Here is a 26,734-nt window from a genome sequence, read left to right as displayed (position 1 = left end):
CTGTGAATTTGACACAGAACAATTTATTAACCACTCTACTCCATTCTAGAAGTGACATTCCAAAGTATTTTATACCTTTTCTCCCAAGATTTACAATTATTTTAAAAGAAATAAAGAATATTCTTTAAGTACCTCATAAGCTGAGTAGTTATCAGAGTGTCTAAGAGGCAATAAACAGTGACAATATCAGTAACTAAAAATATATCTCATCTGATGTTAATATTTGAAAGTTATGTATTATATAACCTAAATTTTATATGAAGAAATGATATGTGTATGTATTTACACATTTACATTCCCCATAATGGAAAAATTCATTACTACTTTAGATTCAAAAGCTCAGCTGTCTTTGACTCACTGTCTTTGCTCATTTGAAAAGGCCCAGGAGGGAAAAAATTATTTTAAGACTATCGCTCAAACTTAAGTTTAAGCACTTCCCACATTAATGTTTATTCTAAGATCTTTTGGTGTGTCATACATCTTTTAGTGTATGCCTTGCAACAATGAAACTTTTAAAATAGCCAGAGCTTAAGTAAACTTTTAATTATATGAGAAATTTAAGTTTGAGAAAATATAGCAGTAAAGTTTCCACCAAAGGCAAAAAAGGAAACTTAATGACAAGCACAATAAGTACAATGTTACCAACACAAAGTCCAATTTCCTTACCAGCTGTCCGAGGGCCATCATAAGCACCTGACTCTTCACCATTTCTAAATATTTTCAGGGTGGGATAGCCACTGACTCCATATTTATTACAGGTATTTGAGTTGGCAGTACAGTCAACCTAAAAATACAAACATATCAAATACATATTTTAATAGGAAAAAAAAACAGCCAGTTACCAATTTTGAATTCCCCAAGATTTGGGTCCAAATGACCTCTGACTTTTTTGAGCCAATTCAATAGTCAGGTACAACAGGGTTAAGCAAATTCAATTTACCTAAGAAGTATTGTAAAAAGACACAACAATTTCAATTCTGATCTTTGTGAAATCCAGTCTATGTTATCTTCAATAAATAAATGTAATAGCTGACTATGTTCAACAACTAAATTTGAACGCAAATATTAACAAATTCTGTAGAGCACAACTCATAACACTCTCCACTATCCAATCAAGTCAATTTGAGACGATCACTTAGTGAAGCCTTTGTTTTCTAGTTAAAAGTTTTACTCTTATATATTTAAAGGGTCAATGTCGGCAGTCAATTTTACTACTTAGTTTGGGTAAAGGCTACCAGGATCAATTCTTTCAATCTGATGCTAAATTTAATATGGTTGACCACAGAAGTTAAATACTCAAAACGAAACAGAAGTCAAAAGATTTGTACGCTATCCAATAGATCAAGAGCTGTGAATATGCTTCAGAACAACTAACCACTCTACCCATTTCTAAGAGTTAAGTAACATCAAGTATTTGGGGTTTTTTTGGTTTTTTTTGTTGAGGCAATTGGGGTTAAGTCACTTACCCAGGGTCACACAGCTAGGAATTAAGTGTCAGAGACCAAATTTGAACTCAGGTCCTCCTGACTTCAAGGTTGGTGCTCTAACCTCTGTACCACCTAGCTGCCCCCATAACATCAAATATTTAAGCATTCAAAAAGTTGAAGCATAAATGTTATCATGAAATCTACAATTAAGTCTATTCTATCCTCAAAACAACCAATTATCACCAAGAATGATTAGTCCTGCTTACATCCTGAGTTCTCAGGACTTGTATCACCTATTTGATCTGTGGTAGTTGAAAGAAATGTTACCATCCATTTCACAACAGTCCCTTTAACTCTGACATTTTCATCTTCATTTCCTTCCAGGGTACTTTTCTACTCCTTTTGCTCTAACACGTGCTACACACCATTCTTTCTACTTAGGTAAATTCTCTTAGGTAAAAAATTTTCCTCTGCTCTTAAATTATTAACCCATTTCTCATCAGTTACTATAACTTGCTTATTTTGTGGTCCTTAATGTAATTAACAATTATTTGTTTTCTATAACTTTAACATTAGATCAGTTTGCTAATGTCTCAAATTCAAAACACAAAATTAAGGGAACCATGTTATCATCAATTTCTAGTAAATCATTTTCATTTACACCATTTTTGTGATTATGTGATATAGGTGTGCTTTTATCCAAATGAACCAATATAACTTCCTTGTTTCTACGGAACATGGATCACAATCAATGATAATCTTGCTTACATAGCAGTACTGAGGTGACAGTAGAATAAAAATAGCATTTCCTAGCACCTTAGCCCTAGAACTCAAGGACTAAAATTTCTATAACATCATCATAGTCATTTATTGCAGAATCCAGTAGTGCTCACCTTTGCCAAAGGAACTATTCCTTTTAGCCTGGTTGCTGCAGCTTCATATTCTGGGGCAAGCCTCTTACAATGTCCACACCTAAAAAAGAAATAGCCAATGTTCAATGTGATCATTGTAATATGGTAAAAGAACACTGGATCTGGAGTCAGAGAACCTGAATATGAAGAACAGCTCTGCCATAATACCTATATGATTCTGGATGAAATGCTTAACCTTTTTAGGCCTCAGTTTCCTCCTTTTCTAAAATGAGAAGGTTGAATTTAATAATCTTTATGTTAGCTTTTGAGGCAGCTAAGTGGTACAATGGAGAGAGTGTAGGACCTAGAATCAAAAAAATTCAACTTCCTGAGATTTAAACTCAGACAGTTGTCCTTTGTTCTGAAAGTGGACATCAGGAGGGTGATGTCATGATTTGCAAGTGAATTGGATTTGAGTGAGGCAGGGCTGTGCAAAGTTGCTCCTCCAGAACTACCAGGATCATCCAGTGGCAAGATATATTTCAGGAAGACTAGAAATAACCCTATGGCCTTTTTAAGCTAAGGTCTCAGTTTGTCTGGATCCCAAGACACTCAATAGCTATGTGACCCTGGACAAGTCACTTAACCCTGTTTGCCTCAGTTCATCATTGCAAAATGAACTGGAGAAGGCAACAACAAACCACTATAAAATCTGTCAAAAAAATGCCAAATGGGTTCAGAGAGAGTTGGACACAAATGAAAAATGACTTAACAAGAAAATGTTAACTTATGATCCTATCAATTTAACTTTGTCCTCAAATAATTTCCAACCACTGGAAAGAGTAATCTACTACATAGTATTATTAACCCATTTATACTCATTACTCTAAGAATACAGCAGAGTTCCCAGAGGAAAAAGGCTAAATTTAATTTGAGGATGATGCCACAGGAGACGCAAAGAAGCATCATCAAAAGCAACATGCTCTTACAAAGAAAATGAAGAGAAAAACTTAAAAAGTCTTACAAGTCAATTACCTTTGTAGGTATTGATGATCAGTTTTACTAAAATGGCTTCTTCTCCCCTTTCTTTTTCCACTTTATTAGAGGAAATGCTTTTTGGGGTTGGGAAGGAACAGGGACATATATGAAGATGATGTATAAAGAGGTAAACATACGAACAGAATAAGAGTGATATAAAAACAAAATATGTCCATTTTTAAAAGTTGATCCTAACATACCCTGGTAGAATCACTGTGAAAGTGATTGTGATTTTAATCTTTTATCTAAAGGAGAGGACAATATAGAAATGTCAAAAAATAGCTCCAAAGGAATATGTCACTACATACCTTGTGGTTGTAAAAACATAATCAATAGACCTCTGTGGATTGCTATTAAAGGTGCTTATTCCTCCATTACTTTAGTCAGTGAGAATTTACTTATTGCTTATTATGTGCCAAGAACTGTGCTGAGTATCAAAAAGGCAAAAAAAAAAAAAAAAAAACTGGGCTTCACAATCTAATGAGGGAGAAAAACAAAAGTATACAAATTATACATAGGATAAACAGGAAATAATTAATGGAGAAAAGGAAGGATTGAAAAAGGCTTTCTATAGAAGGTAGGATTATATAGTTGGGCCCTGAAGGAAACCAGAGAAACCAAAAGACAGATAAGGAGAAAGAGCATTCTAGAAATAAAGAACCACCATAGAAAATGCCCAGATCAGCAATGAAATGTCTTGTTCATGGAACAGCAAGGAAACCAGTATCATAGGTTTGAATGGAGGTGTAAAAATTATCAAGTAGCAAAGAATTCTCTGAGCTGGGTAAGTATTGGGAAATGGGGTGGAAAAAAAGGGAAGAGATAATAACTGACATAAGGGAAAAATTAAGGTACTGGCCTTCTTTTGCTGCTCCTGTCATTGTACTAGTATAACATGACCCAAGTCCTCACCATATCTTTTCATAAGACTTTCAGGATCAAGAAGATTCTTGAAAATAAGCAGAAACAAAATCATTACCACTCCTCAGTGGATTCACATGGAAACTGAAAGATCAAACAGATCTAAAGAGATAATAAGCCAAGCTGGCTTATAAAGAATTACCAGGATGATGATATATACAGACCCAAGTCCAAATACCTAAATGTAGCCTTTCTGATAAGAAATGCCACACGTTTCTCGTTTTGGAAGCTTTTTGCTAAGATGGAGCAATAAAGATACTTATTTTATTGTAAAAACTTAAAAAAATTTTTTTTTTCATGCATTAAGATAGTAAGTAAAATAATCTTTTGGGTTTTTTTTTTTTTAAAGAAAAAGAAAATTAAAGCAAATTATGATCAGTTTGCAGAATCAGAGATGATGTTGAGCTAGAAAAGTCCTTACAGATCATATATTCCTTGTTTTAAAGAAAAAATGATATCCAGAAAGATAGTGACTTGCCTGAATTTGGGTTCTAGAATCAATGTTTTGTACCAAGGCTACTGTCTCAATTCCCATCAAGACTTCAATGACAAACATTACATGAGATTACATTATACTAGCAATAAACACTCAAAGAGTTTTCTTTCTCAATTGGGCTTTCAGTCAGGCATTAAAAAAAAACAAAACACCAATGTATTCAAGTCTGTTATCCTTAATTTCCAATCTACACTGCTCACCTAACCTGGCTATAATCAGAGAGGTTGTACTGTCAAGTAATTCTATCCAGTGAACAATTAGGAACACCTGCTCCTCTGCCCCAAAGGTACTCCTAGAACCCCCAACTGTACAATGAAATCATAGGAACAAGGTACACTTACCAACCTCTTTGCATAATCAGCCGAACATTAATAATCAAAAGTCAAAAGAATTACCAAGGGATTACTCAGAAAAGTTGATAATATTCTAACATTTCCCCTGATAATAAGAGCAGAAACAATTAGGAAAACAGGAAGGCAAAACAGTAAATGGAAACAAGATGACCACCATAAGCCTCAATTGCCTATAAATCACATTAAATTACCTAAAGAAATCATGATTCACCTTACCTTTCAAATATGTAGACCATTCTAAATATAAATGAGATCACATAAAACACTTTTGAAATGATCATGAAATGTCACTTAAGAGAACATGATATATGAAATTATAAAACTGGATCAAATAACAAATCTAGCCTATTACATCTGCCTTTTGAAATGCACTTTTGAGAACCACTTAGAATAATTAAAACCAACTAGGGATAAATAATATTCTTTCAAAATGGGTTTTAAAATAATTACCAATTTTGATTAGAATAAACTAACTTTAAACCCCCTCAGAAGGTACATATTAGACTAGACCAAAAAACGGGGTGAAGTAACTAATATCGATATGGAATTTAACAAATTACAAACCCAAGATCATTAATTACTTGGGAAAAACTGCCTATATGACAAAATTTGCTGGGAAAACCTGAGAGTAACTTGGTGGAAATTAAGTTTAGACAACATACTACATCACGTGCCAAAAACTCAAAAAGTGTATGAAAAATGAATATAAAAGGTCACATAAAATCAGGTCCCTTTCAAATACACAGCTAGGGGAAGAATTCTTAAGTGAACAAGGAATAGAGGCAATCATAAAAGGCAGTTAATTTTTAAATTTAAACAAAAAGTTAATTACATGTAATTAAGAAGGCACAAGTGAAACAACTTTTAAACATTTCTTCTTAGCTAGAAATTCCATTTATTCTGTTTTGTTCAAGTCAAATCTAATAGTCTTAATGATTTTTAAAGGGTACTTTCAGTCGAAAAAATAAGTATGCATATCTGCAAACATTTATTATCTCTGAATTATAAGCCACTAATATTCCTAGATTTTTACTACATAGAATGTTTAATATTTTACTAGTTATACTTTGCCAAACCAGGAAAACTAAATAGGTACTTGGAATTCTGTCTTATAAGACATTCTATTTCATTTTATTAAGTAGGATTTTTAAATTTTGTTTTGAATGCTGATAGAATACTAGGTCCTTGAGGGTAAGATCGATTTCTTTTTTGTCTTTTTATTCCCAAAGATAAGGAGTGTCTGGCACATAGTAGGTGCTAAAATGAGTTGACTGAATACAGAACTGAGTAGGGCACTGGAGAGATATAAAATAAAAAAAGATACTTTCTTTAAGAAATTTATAATTTCATTGAAGCAGGACTCAATGTATCCATAAGTGTTACATGATGTTGTTCAGGAAAAAAAAAAAAAGGCATTAAAGCAGAAATGAACATAGCTTGTTCAAAGCATCATGTATCAGATTTTTAGAGCTCAAGGGATGCTGGGTCAATGACTTCATCTAACAAAGCATTAAAAATGAGAAAATGGAGATTTAAAGTCACCTGACAAGCTTCATAGGAAGAGTCAAAATGTAAACCCAAATCTTTGAGTAGAAATACATTGCTCATTACACTGTTCCAAGCAATATAAATACATTTAACTTCCCAATTTTCAATAACTTAATTTGAATGTTTAGTTTCTGTTAGAAGACAATGTATCTGTCACATTAGAGAACTTAGCATAAAGTCATTTCAATTGCTACTAATACCTATTTTTTTAGCCCAGATTAAAAAAAAAAAATTTAAACAGAGCTACTTAATTCCTTACAGAAACAGAACACTACAAAGAAACTTGAGCAGTACTTTACCCTTACCTTCTCAATAAAGTTACTAACTCTTTATTAGGAATAAATTTCAATGTCATTCGGTGAAAAGAGACTTAAAGAGAGGGAAAGTGAACGAGAAATTCACAAAATAGTAGCTTTTGCTGAAGATAAGTCTATTTTACTCTGCTAAGAAACACTTAAGAATTTAGCAATAAGGCAATTGCTGACATTTATATATCACTAAAGTTTGCAAATCACTTTACAATTACTATCTTATTTGTTCCTCCCATAGAAATATGAAGTTCTATCCATTTTACACATTAGAAAAGTGAAACTAAATGGTAGCTAGTAGGATGTGTTTATAAACACACTACTCAATATTTCCAGCTGAAAAATTTTAAAATATATATTTTACTAATTTGCATTGAAAGTTCCATATAGGTTCCATTTAGGCATCAGCACAATTCAAGGATAACTACTTCAAGTTATACATAAAATTTATCTTTTCTGATGCTATCTTCTACCAATTAAAAACAGACACCACAGCATGAGTCCCCACCCAAGTTCCTGGGATAGTTTAGGGCATGATGGGAGATGTAGTCCTTAGGAAAAGAAAAAAAGAATGCCTTCAATTTATGATAGAATAGATGCCATCAGATATCACAATTAGAGGCAAATCTTAAGTTTTACAGTAAATACCTTCCACAAGGCAGAGAAGGACTCTGAACAACTAAATACATATAAGGTTTTAAAAGCCATCAGAGTAAATGAATACAGAAGACTAATTAATACAATTTCTGCTTTGAAACACAATCCAGAAATTCACTTTTGATGTTTAAACCCCACAAGAACCAAATTTTGATAGTTTTCCTGTTTCAGGGGAGAGGAGGAGTATATGTTAGGACTCATAACAACATAGGTGGTATGGCATACTATGAAGAGCTTTGAAAAGTCTAAAAGTCAATATGACATGGTCAAATCTCAGTTTCCTATTTGTAAAGTTCCGGTAAATAAGCAGTAATAGTTTTTGTTTGAAGCATCAAATGAACTCATGTATATGAATATATATGCATAGTCAAGAATTATTCAAGAGCTGGGCATTTATCATTAAACTGAGAAATGTTTCTTACAAAGAATAGGTAATAATCAATGTGCATTTTTTTATTAATGCTTGGAGTCTGCAACAAACATGAGACAAAGGGAACACCCCTTCTTTTAAAATAAGAAATCTGAGGTTTAGAGAAGTTATATGACTTACCCATGGTTATAGAGGCAGTATATTTTGGAGCAAAAATTAGGTCAAATGACAGAGGTCTTTCTGATAAACCATGATACCATCAATTAGTGTGAGAGTACAATATTTTTACAAATTTTAAGGCTTACTTTGAGTTGCAGCAGGATCATATTAAAAACTAACCCTTCTTTAAAAGGTATAGCAGAACTGCCTGGAACAATCACTGAATGGTTCAGACTTGCCCAAGGTCACAAAGTAAGTGCCTCTTAGGTGGGTCACTCTAACCCATATTAATAACCACAAACTTGCACAAAACAGGTCCCCAAAGACTGAGTGAGCTATTAGACATGGGTAATGTGATAAATGTGAACAAATCAAATCAAAGAGGTCAAGTGAAAGAAGTATGAATTTGTTATTCTAGCCTTAGGAATTCCAGTTAGCCTTTGCAGGATGTTTCTGGAAAAAAAAAAGAAAAAGAAAAAAGGTAAAGAGTTACTGAACTTATTGAACTAGCTACTCTGACTTACACTAAGATTTCCCTCATCAAAATCCACATTCTTTGGTAGCTGTGACTAAGGCTCCCAACCACTTGAAAAAGATCCATTCTCTTCCAACAGTAAGTACTGTACCAACGCACTGGTGCTACTCTGGGAGTTTCTTACAAATGTAACACCAATTTGCTTCACCAATTTTTATCTAAAGGTAAATGTCAGGCTTTTCCCCCACTAGCTCCTTCCTAAGTCTCTTCAGTGAAATAACGGGTCATCCAGGTAACAGGGAGGAAACGTTACACTTCTCAAGCCTTTTCCAACTCAGCAAAAGGCTCTATAAACAAACATTACCTTCTTATTTATTATACTGGCCAATAAAGGCCTTAAAAACTACTCAGGATAGTTCTGCAGCCTGAAATGACCTTGGTATGAAATCAGTGACTGCAGGGAGTGGGGCAACAAGGGGAAGAAAATACACCAGAGACCCAAAGGCCTTTTCTGAATGGGATCCATGCCTACTAGCATGTTTTCTTCAGCTGTTTCATTTATAGCAGAAAAAAGTTACTAGACGAAGTGTACGTAAATGAATTAGATGGGACTACAAGAAGGGAACGGAAATTGACTGAAGCACTTTGCAAGGAGGAAGTGCTGCAACAACGCCGTTACTGTGGTCCTGCCCTGCGCGCCCAGGGAGGCCCCAGAGGCTTCTCCCCCACCCCCACTCGTGGAGATTTGGACCAAAGGGGTGGTGGGAACCCTGGGGTCAGGCCCAGTTGGTCTCTCTCCCGGGAGGTCCCTCCAAAAGTGGGGATTGCGGGCTCAAGCCCAGGATTTGCAGGCGTGGAGGCCCAGACTGGCCTCGAGCTCCTAGCCTCCCTGCGTCCCTGCGTCCCTCCGTCCCCAGCCCGGTCCTCTCCCTCTTGTCTCTGAGTAAGCTCCGAGTCTCCTCACCAGGGCGCGAAGAACTCCACCAGCATGAGACCGGCACTGCCCGTATCGGCCACGCGCCGCTCGAAGTTGTCGTCCGTGAGCTCCAGCACATCGGAGGTGGCGTCAGCGGCCGGGCAGGCCGCTGCTAGGAGCAGCGCCAGACCCGGGAGCAGAGCGAGGCGGCGGCGCATGGCCATGGCGGCGAGCGGAATCGGCGAGCGGGGTCACGGCCGGAAAGGAAAGGGGTGGGGGGAGGCGGGTAGGACCGGTCCAGGCGTTGTCTCAGCAGCTATGCGGGAGGCAGCTCGCGTGATATGCCTCCAGAACCTCGCGCAGTCTGAAACCAGCCGCCCCGGCAGCCGGAAGTCTCAACCCCCCACCCGGAGCTCGTGCCGCAGTGTGGCAGCTCTGGATTGGCTGGGATCAGTTGGGCTTGAGCAGGCTGGGGCAACCTGGTAACCGCCGAATGGGTGAGAGAGAGGGGGCGGGGCGGAAAGGAGGGGACAAGGAGAGGGGGCGGGGCGGGACGGAGTGGAGGCGGGTTTGCGGCTGCGCGAAGCTTTGAGGAGGATGGGAACTGTGCTGTGCTGGTCCGGGTCTGGGAGCTGGGCGAGCATCGGACGAATCTAGTTGTGGGGCAGGGAGACTTAGGAAAGTGAAGGTTCCGTGGCGGGAGAAACTCCTCTGAATGAAATCGGAGAATTGTGGTCTGGAGAGAGCCGGGCGCCGAGTCGGAGCAGGAAGTGGGGACTGAGGGAGGAGAGCTTGAGCCATTGAAAAGTTCAGTATCAGGAAGTGATGTAGGCGCGGGATTCCTGCAGTTTATAAGTCTTAGCAACTGAAGAGCTTCCTCTGCTCTCAGCAGCGCTTGTGTTCTCCTTTCCGCCTCCTCGCCAGCGTCTATTTCTTCTCATACCCCCCACCTTCCCTTTCCCTTCCACTTAACCTGTCTGTTTCTCCCCCTTACCTTATTCGACCTCCTCTCTTTTCTGTCCTCATTGCTTCCTTCTCCCTCTCTTTCCTCCCCATCGCTGCCACCCCTCAATTTGGTCCAACTAGCATTTAAGGACCTGTGGGTAGGCGCTTTGGTAAGCGCTTGGGATTCAAAGAAAGGCAAAAACAAACTGAGGGCTCTCAGAACTTGACTCACTGCCCTTCTACTCTCACTTTTCTCTCACTTCCTGTCTGCTTTTCTCATTTCTTACCCCAGCCTCACCTGTTGAACCTTTCTGTTCCCTTTTTCCTTCTACCACTCTCCCTTTGTCTAGATATCCCCTTTCAGTTTTATACCTTTTCTCTGTCTCTACAATCTGCTGTCATTCTGTGTATCTGTCTCCGATATTCTGTTTTTCTCATGTTCACTTTTCTCTCTATTCACCATTCTTTCCATCTCTCAGCCTCCCCATTTTTTACTTTCATCCATCATTCCTCAGTTTCTCTACCCTCTGTCTACTTGCCTGGCACCAGTCCTAGAGTTCTGGGTTGGAATTGTCATCATATAAGTGATTCCTCAATCCTACTGGAGCGATTGCCATATCTTTGGTCTTTTGTTTTAGAACTCCATTCTCCATTGCTGTGAAACTGGGTGCCTTGAGTACTTGCACTAGGTAGGAGAGGTCCTGCCGTGTTTGAAAAATGGAGCTCAAGGTGATTGGGAATGAGGGTAAAATTTTCCCATCTCTTTATTCATCATGGTTTTTAAACTGGATCATTGTCCTTGCCTAATGTCTCTTTTTCCTCATAGTCACATGCTGATACGGAAGAGCTCCCTCAGATAACTGTGGTGAGCAGAGCTGAAGCTGTGCGGTCCAAACTCATTGACACCTTTTCTCTCATCGATCATTTGCGGGGTTTGAGCCAAGCTGTTCCGAGGCATAATCTTCGAGAATTCCTTGGTCAGCAGCCTTTATCTCCACTGGGCCCCTGACAGTCTGTCCAAACAGTCTACAACTTAGAAGGGGACAGAAAGGGAATCTAAGTGGGGGAACTTTAGAAATCAAGCAGGATGTTTGGCAGGAGGAGCCCCAATTTTGGTAAATAACTGGATTATTAAATTCCTGTGGGCAGACTTGAGGTTCATGAAGCCTCTTTAGGCAGAAATTGCATGTTACCTAAATATAGGCGCTAACACTAAAGGTTTTGGAAACATGAACCTGCTGTACATATTTGTCAGAGAATGAGCACTGCTACTCATATGAATAAACCAGTAAGAAAAAGCAAGCCCAATATTCTTGGTCCAAATAGTTTGATAGTAGCCAGTTGCCCATAAAGAGTAACATAATGAGCTTGCTGCCTCAGTTCAAGGAACTAAATCTGTCTAATAAGTGATTTGTCCTATCCTGAGTGCAATTCTACATAGCCATTTTACCCACTTTCCCCTGAAAATACAACAGATCCTTCCCGACAAAGAAAACTGATGCAAGGAGATCACCATCAGCTGGTTCGCTTCAGTATCAGGCCTAGACATGACCGAATCCTTTATACCCAGAGGCAACAGTGTCGACTCAGAGTGCGCTACAATCGGTGGGCCCCCATTTCTCTCTGGGCTGGCTGGGTCCTTGAAAGTATCCTTTTGGCTACTATAAGATATCTTTGATTCCCTTTTCCTGGCTATGAGACCCAACATATTCCCTGCACTCTTTTATGTATCCCTTAGATTCCTCCATTATACACATAGGATGGACTTAGTTTCCCAATAAGCCCCCAAATTAACCTGATTCCAATTCTCCTTTTTCCTGCCCTGAACCTCAATATCCCAACTCTACTTGGGACATTTTTTTCCTCAATGGTAAACAGGACCTTTCTTTGTAAACTTGATCATCTTCCTCATCTTTATGAATACTATTTTACTCATGGTTGAAATAGGTGAGACCCTGGAATGATTGGAGAAGAGGAGGGCTTGGGAGATGATTTCCCTTAAATTTGTTTAGGATTCCCTAATATAAGTTGGTATTAGAATAGGTCAGATAAACTGGAATGGGAAACAGAAAAAGAATAGTAAAACCATGGAGACCTTGAGAAAAGAGTAGAGATATTTAGGAAAGTAAAATGTATAATGTTTAAGCATAAGTAGCCTGTTGGGAACTGAAGAAAGGAATACCAGTTTGCTAAATTAATGGATATACTGCTGCAATCAATATAATCATTTGTTAGAATTTAATTTTTCACATTTTTATAAGCTATGAATCCCTGTCAGTGAATGATAATAATATTTTTCAGATTACCTAAATGAAATAGCCAGGGTAATTTAAAGTCAGGAAGAGAAATGGAAGTGACAAATTGATCCTGTTTGCTAAGAAAGCCCCAAAAGGGGTCACAAAGAATCAGAAAAACAATCACACAAGATTGAACAATAACAAAAGAGTAAAAAATTCTAAGATCAAGGAACATCAAAATCTATAGATCTCTCAAAAATCCCAAAGAATGGAATAACTCTAATAGGAAGTTCTACCTTACACTGAACCAAAATCTGCTTTTCTAAAAATTTCCTTACTGATCCTACCTCTGCTCTTTGGGGACATGAACAAATCTAACATTTATCCCACTGGACAGCTTTTCAGATTTTTGGAGTCAGGTATCATGTCCTTGTTAAGTTTCCTCTAAAATAAACATCTCTAGAACAGTCAGCCATTTCTTCATGGCCATACCAAAATGGGAGTCATTGGACAAGTCAAGCCTTCTTAGGCCTTAGTTTTCTCATTTTTAGAATGAGAGGCAATCCATTCAGGTTATTCCCCTCCAGATGTGATCCATTTTGCCAATTTCAGTCATGTTCAACTCTTTGTGAGCCTATTTAGAATTTTCTTGGCAATTATAGTGTAGTGGTTTGTTTCTTTCTCCAGCTTATTTGATTGATGATATTGAGCAAACAGTGACTTGCCCAGGGTCACACAACTAGTAAGTGTCTAAAGCTTAGATTTGAACTCAGGAAGATGAGTCTTCCTGACTTAAGGCCCAGTATTCTACTGCACCATCCAGCTACACCTAATTTTGTCAATTTTCTGACTTAAATATGGTTCTTGCAACTTAATATTGCCAGATATGATCAGATCAAAGCTCAATGCAATGGGACTGTCACCTTTGTTCTGGATGTTCTGTGTCTATTCACTTCTTTTTTTTATTTTTATTTTTATTTTTTTTTGCTGTCATGTCACATAATTTACTCATAATAAGCTTGTAATTTGCTTAGCTCTAGATCTTTATCAGATATTTGTTTAGTCACATGTGTACACCTATATGTATATAGTTCTTTATTATAACTCTTATGTGACTATATTGAACCTTGTTGAATTTCATACCATTAGATTCGGTCTATTGGGTTTGATCCTGATTCTTGTCATCCAGCATATTAGTTATCCTTTTCAGCTTCATATCACCTGCAAATCTGATAAATATCATCTATTCTTTCATCAAAAACCTGGGAAAAAATAGCAAATTGTTCTGTTACAAGGACCAAAGATAAATCACTCTACATTCAGTAAATGCTGATTCCACCTAACTTTACTTTTATCTAAACCAAAGTTCTCCATCTAGTCCAAAAAATATGGTGAGTTGCTGAAATCTAGCTATATTATGTCTACTAAATTTCCTTGATATCTCAGTCCATCTCAGTCCCCAACCCTCTCTCCTTAAATTACCAATTGAGACTAGTCTGACATGAACTCTTGATAAAATATCAAGATGAATTTTCTGTTTCCTTTCTGAATACTCATAAACTAATTCTTTAATAGTCCTAGAATTTTGCTAAGAATAAAATCAAGCTCATCAATCTGAAACTTATAGACTTTACCCACTTGACTTATTTGAAAATCAGGACATTTGCCTGTTTTTAATACTTCATTTTTTTTTTATTACTCCCATACATAATTCAGAAATCATTGTTTATAGTAATCACATCTGCCAGTTCTTTCAGACTCTGGAATGTAATTTATCCTGGCCTGATGACTTGATCCTATCCAGGGCAGTTTAAATATTCTATCACTTCATGTATCTTCAGTTCCACCAATACTTATTAAACCTATGTGCAGGGCTTTGTATAAAGTGCTGAGAAAACAGACAAATCTGAATCAATTCCTATTCTCAAGGAGCTAACATTTTCTCAGAAGATAAGTGGATATAATTTGAAGAAGAAAGCACTAACAGTTGTGAGGGTGGGAGGTGAGCGATTCAGAAGGAAGAGGCACATCAGACTTCCTGAAAGACTTCCTACTGGAGATGCTACTTCAGCTGACCCTAAAAAAAAAGCCTAGAGATAAGAGGCAGAGAAGAGAAGGACATGCATTTCAAGTATAGGAGACAACTAAGACATCAATTTGGAGATTGAGAGTGTAAAAGGGGAAAATAAACTTAGGAAGTTAGCTAGATTGTGATTGGGAGTCAAATTGTGAAAAGTTTGAATGCCATACTTTGGAATTTATCATTCTAGAAGCAATAGGAAGTCACTGAAGTCTTGACTAAGGAATCAGATTGTAGTCAGATTTGGGCAGCTATACACTGGATAGTTTAGAGGGAGGAGAAGAGACTTGAGGCAAGGAGATTGACATAATGACCACAAAAGGAGCAAAATACAAGAGATAACAGTGGTAGAATCAGTAAAAATAGACAACTGATTAATTTTGAGGAGTATTGGGCAAAAGAGTCACAGTTGACAAGTTGTGATCCTTAATGTCTAGAAAGATAGCATTGCCCTCAACAGAAATAGGGAAGTTTAGAAGTGAGCTTATTGAAGTAAACTCTTTTGGACACAAAATTTGAGATAAGACATCCAGTATGTAGAATTGTGGTTCAGGGAAGAGATTAGGACTAAATATATATTTGGTAATCATCCGAACAGATTTTTGAACCCTGGGAGCTAGAGTAGATTATAGAGAAAAGAAAAAAGGTCCTAGAGGACACATGCTTATTGATTGAGAGATGAATATGAGACTCAGAAGATCAGGCAGGTAAAAAAAGAATCAGGAGAGGGGATATTTCATGGAAGACAAAGGAGGAGAAATATATCTCAAGAAGAAGAGAGTGAATGAAGTTATAAAAGAGATCAAGTAAAAATAGACTGAAAAAAAATGGTAGCTCTACCATCATTCATAGTGAAAAGTGTGTGTGGTATTGATAAATGCTTAACCCGTTTTCTTGGCTGGGGATGGGTGGGGGAGAAACATGTACACGTTCAAACGTAATCTTCCTTATCTTCTTCATCACTCAGTCAAGAAAATCACAAAACAATAAATTCTAGTTTGTTTGATTTTTGAGGCATAAATGCTCACATTAAAAACTTTTAATCAACTCTGAATAAAAGCTAGCTCTAGTTCACCCTTGCTTATGTATCTTCAATTTTTGTCTGTTTTCTTTCCTAAAGTTTAATTATCATTAAAATAATTTTAATTAGTTGAATCTTTCACCAAAGTTTCCACAAAACTTGTTTTCCCACCTATTTTTTCTTGTTTCACAGGGCAACATAGCTTATAATCTTCACTTTCTTCCTCTAAGAATTTATAAGCAAGTTTGTATTCTAAACTGGCATTATTCTGGGCTAACAAATCTCTGCTTGGCAAGGAATTCAAGTGTTTGCAAGCTAATGTTTCTAAATTCTTTTGGCTTCATTATGGCGATTACATCAATTAAACTTCCTTAGTCAATGATAGGAGTCTGTATCAGTATCTTTTTTCTATCCATTCTGTTTTTCAGCATCAATAGTCTGATTAAATAGGTCAGATAGCAATTGGCTCAATTGAAGGTATTGTTATCCTCTCATTTTTATTCACCTACTTTTGATCTTTGCTATATAATACATCATTGGTCTGACCACATAGATTGATAATTCAGAACTAATTTCCACAGCTAGTTTTTTTACTTTCAGTTAAAATATAATCTGGTTCATTACTTATGATATTATTTGGTACTTACCAAGTAACTCTAGCACTTTCTGATTCTCTTCTCAAAGAAAGATGTTTTGTTTTTTAAAAACAATATACAGATAAAATATTTTTATGGGATATATACATCTTGACTTCTCTCTTGCTCATGAACCATATTTCCATCATATTTTTTTATTATCCTCTCTTGAGTTTACTTTTGAATAGACGTTAACAAGAATTTAAGAGTATGTGTTGAATTTAAAGTCTTATCAAGTTCCTTGTAGAATTTCTTGACTGTAATAGAAATTGACTCATAAGCTATAATTATTTTTGGTAGTCTTCTTGCAAATGCTTATCACAGCATGAATAATATTCAGTATGAAATTACCAAATGTCCCATGAAATGTTCTTGTCTTTGGATATACAATAAAATCAAATTGTCCACTTCCTTTATTTGACTCTAGGCAAGAGATATGGGCAAATCTTCCATTTAATTTCAGTTTTCTTTCATTTGTAATATAAGAATACCAAGATGAACAAGGTTTTGTTCTTACAGTAATATAGGTCTGCTTATTCATTGGTCACTGGACAAAAATTCGACATATAAATTACAAGTTTTATTAATGTTTACAGACACTCAAAAAACTTCTCTTTTTTTCTCTTCTTTGCCACTGCAGGAGCAAACTTGAGGGACATTTTATATTCTCCTTTATGATACCACTTGATTTGAGTACTCAGCATGTAGCACAGTGCCTAGGACACAGTAGATGTTTATTGACTAGTAAAATGATTCATCAGCAAGTACTGAATGTATCTGAGCTTACCTAGACTTTTTTTTTTTTTTTTTTTTTTTTGAGGCAATTGGGGTTAAGTGACTTGCCCAGTGGTAAGTGTCTGAGACTAGATTTGAACTCAGGTCCTCTATGCACTGCGCCATCTTGCTGCCCCACTTCCCTAGACTTTTAAAGCAGATATAGTTAGTTGCTTACACCATATTTACATTCCCAGCATTCACTTATTCAACAAACATTAGCACTCAAGAGAAACAAAAAGAAAACACCCTTACCTTCAATATATATAAGGATATATATTGTATATATATATATATATAGGGAAACAGTATGTACATGATACATGTGTAGCTGCTAGCATAGCCTTTGAGGACCCAAGATGATCTCCAGTCACAACAAGGTCTTAGAATAGAGTTTTAAAATCATAAAGGAGATAAAAAGGGTGAACAAAGATATAGTCACTGAATTCAGAAAGAAAGGTCATCTCTTTACAAAGGAAACAACTTTCTACAAGAAGTAGTAAACTTAAGTAGCTCTTCTAATAAGATTAATGCAGGCTAAACCTCAAGATGAGTTTAGATAAATCCATGTATGATTATAAAAGAAAACTAAAGACATTTTATATACATCTCAAATATATCATATGTGACATCGTAAAGAATACCCTACAGATGAATTATTGTTGAACAAAACAAGCAGAACCAGGAATAAAATACAGTAACAGCAAGATTGTGTGATGATCAACTATGACTATTCTTCAGAACAATGATCTAAGGTAATACCAATAAATTTGGAATGAAAAATACCATCTGCATCTAGAGAGAGAACCATGGAGACAGAATGTAAATTAGCACGTTATGTTCACTTTTTTTTGTTCTGTTCTGTTTTGTTTTTTTCTCTTGGCGGTCTTTCCTTTTTGTTCTGATTTTTCTTCTCCCAACATTATTAGCAAATATGTTTAAAATAAAAAGAATATAAATGTATAACAAAAAACTTATCAAATCAAAGAAGATAAACACAAAAATTAAAAACTATCATGATTTTTTTTGGGAAAAAAGATCCTTCACAAGAAGAGGTCACCATAAGAAACTAAATTCTAAATGGATTATGTTGTTGATCTGAGTAATGATTGAACTCCTTATGCTTTTAAAAATTTTTTTGCAAAATCAATATTTTTACACTAATAGAGTCTTATTTAAGCCAATAACATTATCCATCAAAATGTAAAGTAAAAACATTTTAATAAGTGAATTTGAAAATTGTTCTCTATGGCAGATTTTTAGAGTCCAAAGATCTGAATTTAAACGTCATCTCCAAAAGTATATTTCCTCATCTGTAAAATACAGATATTTACCTCTCAAGGCTACTGTGATTAAAAAAAAAAAAAAAAGAGAGAAAAATCCTTCAATAACTTTATAAACCTTAAAACATATAAATGCAAAGAATATTAGTGTGAGTTATTAGAAACTCTATAATTATGTGCTATGATCTCTCCACATCACTGTTGGGCTACCTGTCACCTTTAAGATCAGATATAAAATCCTCTGATGTTCTAAGAGCATTCAAAGTTCTTCATAATCTAGTATCACCACCCCAACCCTGCCTTTCACTTTTTTCTCACTATATATAGAAACTCATACTCTTCAATCTAGTAACACTGGCTACTTTGCTATTCCTCAAACAAGCCAACTACTCAAACTCTTATTTCACTGGCTATTTCACATACCTGGAATTAAATGCCTCCAAATCTCTGCTTACCTGATTTACATTCTTTCAAGTTCCAATTAAAATCTCAATACCTACAGGAAACCTTCCCCACTCCCTCTCAATTTCAGTGCCTTAAGTTGATTATTTCCTATTTATCCCTTACATAGTTTGTTCAGAGTTTGTATGACATTTCCATTGGATTTTGAGTTCTTTGAGGGCAGGCATTGCCATTTACCTTTATTTGCATTCCTAGAACTTAAACACATAGAAGGTGTTTCATAAATGCTTATTAACTGAGTGGCTGATAATCTCAGAAATCAATCTATTATTTGTCTAGTGTTCCCTGAGATAATTTTAATTTTTTTTTTACTTTTTTGTTTCCTTTTTATGGTTATACATGTATATTTTTTAAATACACATTTATGAATCATGCTGGGAGAGAAAAATCAGAACAAAAGGGGAAAGTTACGATAAAAAAACAGAAAAATAAAAAAGTGAACATGGCTAATGTTGATTTACATTCATTATCCATAGTTCTTTCTCTGGATGTAGATGGTGTTTTCTACCCAAAGTTTATTAGGATTGCCTTGGATCATTGAAGTGCTGAGAAGAACCAAGTCTTTCAGAATTGATCATCATTCTTGCTGTTACTGTGTATACTGTGTATGTTTATAATTTTTAATAGCATAATATTCCATTACTTTTATATAACATAACTTATTCACCCATTCCCCAATTAATAGGCATCTACTCATTTCCAATTATTTGCCACCACAAAAAAAGTTATATTTTTGCATATGTGGGTCCTTTTCCCTCCTTTTTATGATTTTTCTTGGCATAGTGACACTGCTGGATCAAAGGGGATACAAAGTTTGATATCCTTTTGGGCATAGTTCCAAATTGCTCTCCAGAATGGTTGGATCATTTCACATCACCTAGAATATAGGAAATCTGGTGTTTTGCTTTTTTTTTTTTTTTTTTTTTTCTGCACCACATTACTTCTCTTATGTGATCTTGAGCAAGAACTAGATGACTTCAGTTCCCTTTTATCTTTAAAAACCTTTTATCAAGTAACAGGCAGCTATAAACAGCAATGATCTATGTCTTCCCCCTCTCAATGTATCAGTAGCAGTATTGCAAATTGAAAGAGTGGGGGTAATAGCTAACATTTATATAATACTTATTATGTTCTAGAGACAGTAGTACTAAGTATTTTGCAATTATCTCATTTGATCCTCACAATAACCCTGTAAAGTAGGTACTATTATTATCCCCATTTTGCAGATGTGGAACCTGAAGCTGAGTTTTAAGTGATTTCTAAGGTCATAGCTAGTAAGTGTCTGAGCAAGTCAGAGCACCAAGCTCAACTATATGCTCTGCTATATATTATATACACCAAATTCTACCATATCCACAGTGCCACCTAGCTGCTTAAGCAAAGTGGGACAATGTTGACAAGAAGTTGGGTTTATGTTGACATCTATACATTTAAGTCATTTGGCAAACCCTTTTTACATCCTTCCTCTTGACCCTTACTTCTTGCCTCCCTCATATAGAGTTAGTGAATACTAAAGATATCAAAATGTTGCCAGTAATGCTGGCTCTGGAGGTGGCATCTTGGTTCATGTTGCTTATCTTCATCCTGGAGATTATTCTCATGTGGCTGTACAATTTCTTCCTCTTTTGGAAAAGTGCCTGGAATATCTTTGACTTGTTTGTCACCATATTGGTAAGATTAAAAGGGGATACACAAAGGTGAGTTTAGGAATGTAAGAAGCATCCTATAAGACTTTAGAGTGGGAGATGGATTTGGGCAGATTATGACCATTTAGGTTATACACAGAAAAGAAACTTGGAAGCTTTGCTATTTCAATTTTCCTACTTTTCTGAAAACTCAAGAGGTGGGTAGGCCATACCCAAGAAATGGTACTCAGTGGTTGGGGATGGGAGGGTGGGTAGGATGAAGATGAGGGAACAAAGATTGAAAGATAATATTTAGGGAAAAATAACATCAATTTGTGTGGTGTCCACAGTCAGTGCTTCCTGAGGTGGTGGTACTCTCAGGGGTCTCAACTGAAGCATTGTGGCTACAGTTGTTACGCATCTGCCGGGTGCTGAGGTCACTCAAACTCTTTACACGGTTCCGTCAAATTCGAGTCATCATCCTAGCTCTCGTCAGGGCTCTTAAGGTGACTGCAGAAACCAAGGGAGGGGGAAGGGGGGGAAACTAGAGGCAAATATGAACTAGAAGAAAGTGTAGGAAATGAATGGGCCAAATGGTCAATAGCTTATTGAATGAGAGTGGATGGTGACTGGATTGTAGTAGTTTGGGGGTGAATGGGTTCACAACTGGGAGTGAGGATTGTAATGTTCTGGGATAGACTGGATTGGGTTGTTGGAAGAGAGCAGTCTGGCCTAATTCAACTATCCTTTGATTTGTGGCCTCCAGACTATGACCTTCCTCCTGGTGCTGTTGCTCATTTTCTTCTACATTTTCGCTCTGACTGGTATCTACTTCTTTGAAAATTATACCCGTTCAGACATCCAGAACTTGGAATACCAGATGTACTTCGTGTAGGCAGGACCGGGGCAAACCTGGGGGAGGTCAAGGGAACTTGGGATGGGACAAGGGAGCAAAAGTAGGATAAAAATTGAGGTGAAGTTTGGATGCACAGTCGTAAAAACAAAACATAAGGTGGGTAGGGGAGGACTAGAGAATATAACAAATGGTATTGACTGTGATCTTGAGAACAGACAGACCTCCCCATAGAGAAAGGGAACAATATTCACTCCAGGCATGCTTTAGAATGCTAAGTTGCATACATATATACATTCCCTAGACATCCTTAGCAATCAAACATTATAACAAGATCCACTTCTAGATTTTTGGAGAAAATCAGCTCTTATCATTGTCACTCTGTAGGTATAGGGATTATATATCATATAGAACTCACCAAGCAAACTTCTTGACCTCCTCAGTTATATTCTTTTTTTTAAATTCAAGTTTATTAAAATCAAAACACATGGTCTGCCAAAAACAAACATTCCATACATAACTAACAAAGATTACTGTGTCAGATGTCTGTCACTATTAAGTGATTCTTCAATAATTGTAATTGGATTGGCTAGCATTACTTAGGAAAAGATCCACTAGTATGCAAATTTTGGCCCATAAATTTCACACCCATTGTTATAAAGATGAAAGCTAGGTGCAATTAATTTATAAAAAGATGTTGAATATAAATTTAGACAGTGTTAAAAATGTTTAGAAAACATTTACAAAGTTATATTAAAGGGGTTAAATTTTAAACAAGAATGGGTGATTGAACAAATGATACTTGTAATTCAAATATCCAATCCGATTATTCTGTTTCTCTCATAATGAATGCAGACGCCTACAAAAACCTTCAATTTCAACCTATAAAACTTTTGATCATATAAGATAACTTATTTTTATGAATTCATATTAACTTCTTCAGAAGATTCAATTATCCCCTCTGAAGGGGATAATGAATGTTCTCTGGTTGTCAATAGATGGTTCATTGAAATTCAGGGAAAGTTATCTTGATGTTAATTATTTATAATGTCATTTTCAAGTCATTAGACTTATCAAAAAGTAGTCATGGTTTGTCTCAATAGGTTCATAGTAGAGTTCTTTTTAATGTCCCTAATGATTATTTCTAAGTTATTTGTTTTTTAGTCATGATAGACTCTTTATGATCCCATTGGGGATTTCTTAGCAATAATATTGGAGTGGTGTGCCATTTTACAGCTGTTCCAGTTCATTTCACAGATGAGGAAACTGAGGCAAGCATGATTAAGTGTCTGAGGCCAAATTTGAACTTAGGAAAATGAATCTTGCTGACTCCAAGCATGATACCCTATTCACGGCATTACCAGATGCGTACTTCTAAGTTATTAAATAATTTTAAATATATTCCATAATATCTAAAGTATTTAAATAAAATAGTGCAAGTAAACCAAAATGCAACCTTTAAAAGCAATATATTGGTCTTAGTTATTATTAATCATTAAGATTAAAAGTTTTATTTTATTCAGTTTTAGTATTTTTAAGGAACCAAAAGAGAAACAAGGTGAAGAGTCATCTTTGTGAGACCTTTTGCAACTTCTTAGTAATATTTTTTGCAAACATGATATATACATTTCTCAAAGGTATATCAAACACATGTCTTCTTACACACTGAGAAGTTAAAGAGCAGGTTTTTAAAATTTGTAAGGATCCTCAGAGGAGAATGGGCAGCAAGGTAGATAAGAGCACTGGGTTTGGAACCAAGAAGACTATCTTCCTGAGTTCAAATCTGGCCTTAGACATTACATAGACTCTTGAGTGAGTCACTGAGCTGAAAAAGGAAAAAGCAAAATACTCCGAAATCTTTGCCAAGAACCACCCCTTCCAAGTGGGGTGACAAAGAGTCAGACACAATTGAATTGACCAAAAAACAGTTACCATGAGTGGAGAATAAAACTATAATTAAAAGCCAATTTGGCAAATAAGAGAAATAAAATGAATTTAAAATAGGATGAGAGCTGGATTCACTCAGAGAAGAAATTATAATTACACAAATACAAAATGAAAAATAAGTAAATTAAAATGTGGCAAAAAAAAAAAAAGAGGTAATCATAATGAACCACAATTTAAGAGTCAGAAATTTTCAAAAGTAAGCATAATTCTGGGCACCTATCTTTTTTTTCTTGAGAACTCTAACTTCCTGTCTTTATTCCTCATTCTATTCTGTTTCCCATTTCTTTTCTGTAGTGATATGCCCAACTCCCTGGTGACAGTGTTCATCCTCTTCACCCTGGATCACTGGTATGCACTGCTTCAGGATGCCTGGAAAGTTCCTGGACTAAGTAAAACATTCAGTAGTATATATGTTATCCTCTGGCTATTGCTTGGCTCCATCATCTTCCGCAACATCATAGTAGCTATGATGGGTGAGCAGGGGCTAGGTGGGATGGGGTGGGTCCAATGAGGTCAGAGAAGCTTGGGAAAAGCAGTGACTTGGAGGGTTAGGTTAGTGTTTAGGGTAAAGGCGAACTACATTGGAAAGTAGGAGTTGGGCCTGGGAGGGATGTTTCCTCTAGTCCCCCAGCATTCCCCAGCTTTTCTTAGTCTGTTTCAGCTTTCATCCGACCCAATTCTTTCATGACTTTTTGTGGCAGTTACTAATTTCCAGGCAATTAGGAGTGAACTGTGGGAGGAGGCAACACATTTGGTGGTACAGCACAAAGCCGACATATTCAAACGCCAGATCATCAAAAGGTTCACCACCCTGCCTCCTCATTCTCAAGGCCAACTTTGGCCTCTCAAGAATCCCTTAATCTACCTCCTTCTCTCAACTTCAAGTGATATTTTCTTCTCCTCCTGATCTCCCATCTCCTGCCCAGCCCTCAGTCCCCAGATTTTCCAATAACCTTGGTATAGACTCTTTCCCTGCTCTTCATTTTAATCTTATTCTGTTCCTTTCCTACCATCTTTACCCACTATCTCCCCCCTTTCTCACTTTCTGATTTAGTTCCATCCTTTATTCCTCTCCTTTTCCTTTTTGCCATGTTGGTTTTCTAACAGAGTCCAGTACAATTCCCTTTACTTTCTGTTCTCTGGTCAATAGGAGACAACACCAGAGAGATGGAAGAGCGGGGTCCAGAAGTTCTGGGTAAGGAATGTGCAATAATGAGTGGAGCAGAGATAAAAGGGCTGGTAAAGAATGGGGAAGTAGAAAGTAGTGTCAGGGCAGAGAGAACAAGATTGGAGAATGCAAAGTAGAAATGGAGCTTAGAGAAAAAGGTATGTGGGAAGAGCAGAAAATGGTAGGACTATGTAAATGGGAGAGAAGGACTTGGGTATATTGATGAAGATTGAAACACAGACACTGGGGGTGAGGAGAAAGGATATGATTATGAAGTTGGGATTTTGGCTGCTATTGATGGACTAAAATTCCAAGTCACGTGTGAATTCTATGAATATTTTGGACGTACCCTATCCCACCCATGGCCTAAAATCTAAGCTATCAGGTCTAGAGCTGGACTCAAGACAAAAAGTAAGAATACATCAGAAGTCATAATTCCTGGATAAAGCTAAAGCAATAAAAGTCAAATTTCTTCACAGGACTATCCATATGATACCCAATACTTCTCATCAGTTTCCAAATCCAGCCGTAAGTGATAAGACTTATCCTGAAAATGTAACCAAGACATCTGTCCCAAAAGATGCCCCATCTGCTCAAGAAAACATATGTGAGTTGTTTTGTCTTCATAATTCAGATTCAGATTCAGACATTCTAGCACTTTCTGAGCACTGACACTATGGTGTTACACCTCTCAAATTTCCCCCATTGTTCCCTCCACCACCTCTTAGTCATCCCTTTAAAGACTAACCTATCCCTGACTCCAGACATGCTTCTCAAAAACAACTCTTCTCCACAGTGAGCTCTGATAGCCCAGGCCTAGTGGACTGGGAGACTCATGTGCACCAGAATCTCCCTGGGCTGATGGAAATGGACCAGGATGAGCGGGTGGTTTGGCCCCGAGATTCACTCTTTCGATACTTTGAATTGCTAGAAAAGCTTCAATACAACATAGAAGAACGTAAACAGCTACAAGATTTCGCAGGTAGGATGCATCTGAGAGCCAGGAACAATTATCTAGACAAGAGATGCTTAGGACATTGTTTGAGGAATCACTGATCCCTTGAAAAAATTTTTTAAGTTCAAAGCAGTTGAATGCCACACAGAAATCAATAGAAAGATTGAGTATAGAAATTATTGGAGCTCACTTGATGGCTTACAAACTAGCTCTCTGCTGGCAGTTTAGCTTTTTAAGATCCCATTCCAGCAATCAAAAATCTCAAATCAAGCTTGGGACCAGAGCAGAGGTAAGAAAAAGAATAAGAGGAGTTGAGAATATGAGAATGTATAATAGCTGAATCTAGATGGAAGAACCTCAGAGGGAAAAGTGCCTATTTGGGGACATAATAGAGAATTTGGACCACACCCTGAGCATAAAGTATGGAAGGAGGGCCAGGGTCATTTAGTTTCTATACAACCCAAAGGAAAACAAGGGAACCTGGAGAAGTTGTGGGACTACAGGAGCAGATCATACAGCCAGAGGCCACATAAGGGTACTAGCCTACTCTGTAAGAAAAAAGGAGACACCAACAGTGAGAAGCTGTAAAACTTCAAAAATTTTGCATACATTTTGCCTCTATTCTTTTTTTTTTTTTTTTTTTTAGCTAAGGCAATTGGGGTTAAGTGACTTGCCCAGGGTCACACAGCTGGGACATGAAGTATTAAGTGTCTAAGATCAGATTTGAACCTGACTTCAGGGCTGGTGCTATCCACTGCACCACCTAGCTGCTCCAATTTTGGCTCTATTCTTTCAGAACTCTTCCAGCACTTTTATTTTGCTCTAAGGAGCTTGGGTAATTTGGTAGAGAGAAGAGTGTGATTAACTGGACACTAACTTGAGGTAGATTTCAAAAGATGGAACTAGGATTAGCTCTAGTTGACAAACATAAAGGGTAAGTGAATATATGGAATCATATACATACAGTTTAAAAGCAATTTTAATATGGAGACCCAAAACTCCACAAATGCAGTCCTCACTAGAGATTGATGATATTCAGAATCATTAGAGAACTCCATTCTCACAGTCTTTTTCATTTATAGTTAAGGCACTGATAAACCTGGAAGATAACTAAAAGACAACCTCTGATAGCTGCAATAGTGTCATAAGCCAGGAGAAAGATGGAAAAAGAATACTTGGAAGGAGATGGTAGCAGACAAAAGATGTTTGAATAAAGTTATCTAAAAGTTC

The 26,734-nt window shown here is 36.7% G+C and overlaps 2 protein-coding genes across 2 annotated transcripts in view; one reads left to right on the top strand and one right to left on the bottom strand.

The window, feature by feature from the left end:
- The window catches only part of PDIA3 (protein disulfide isomerase family A member 3), a 20,310-nt gene extending 10,078 nt beyond the window's left edge, over positions 1-10,232 (bottom strand). The window contains exons 1-3 of the mRNA XM_074289460.1: positions 9,568-10,232; positions 2,321-2,399; positions 667-784 (exon numbers count right to left, since the gene is read on the bottom strand). Of these exons, the coding sequence (XP_074145561.1) occupies positions 667-784; positions 2,321-2,399; positions 9,568-9,743 (373 nt within the window). The 5' untranslated portion in view covers positions 9,744-10,232. The remainder of the gene's footprint in view (positions 1-666; positions 785-2,320; positions 2,400-9,567) is intronic.
- On the top strand, positions 10,025-26,734 carry CATSPER2 (cation channel sperm associated 2). The gene is made up of 14 exons (XM_074289459.1): positions 10,025-10,326; positions 11,103-11,193; positions 11,291-11,441; positions 11,940-12,110; positions 12,343-12,411; positions 20,455-20,627; positions 20,932-21,087; positions 21,348-21,472; positions 23,676-23,854; positions 24,083-24,182; positions 24,532-24,576; positions 25,029-25,156; positions 25,346-25,531; positions 26,587-26,734. Exons 2-14 carry the CDS (start codon positions 11,182-11,184, stop codon positions 26,616-26,618), a joined length of 1,527 nt encoding a protein of 508 aa, XP_074145560.1. The 5' UTR covers positions 10,025-10,326; positions 11,103-11,181; the 3' UTR covers positions 26,619-26,734.

This window comes from Sminthopsis crassicaudata, chromosome 2 (genome assembly GCF_048593235.1).
Source record: "Sminthopsis crassicaudata isolate SCR6 chromosome 2, ASM4859323v1, whole genome shotgun sequence".
Classification (NCBI taxonomy): Eukaryota; Metazoa; Chordata; class Mammalia; order Dasyuromorphia; family Dasyuridae; genus Sminthopsis; species Sminthopsis crassicaudata.
Note: the sequence above shows the minus strand (reverse complement) of the source record. Positions and strands in the feature narration are given on the sequence as shown.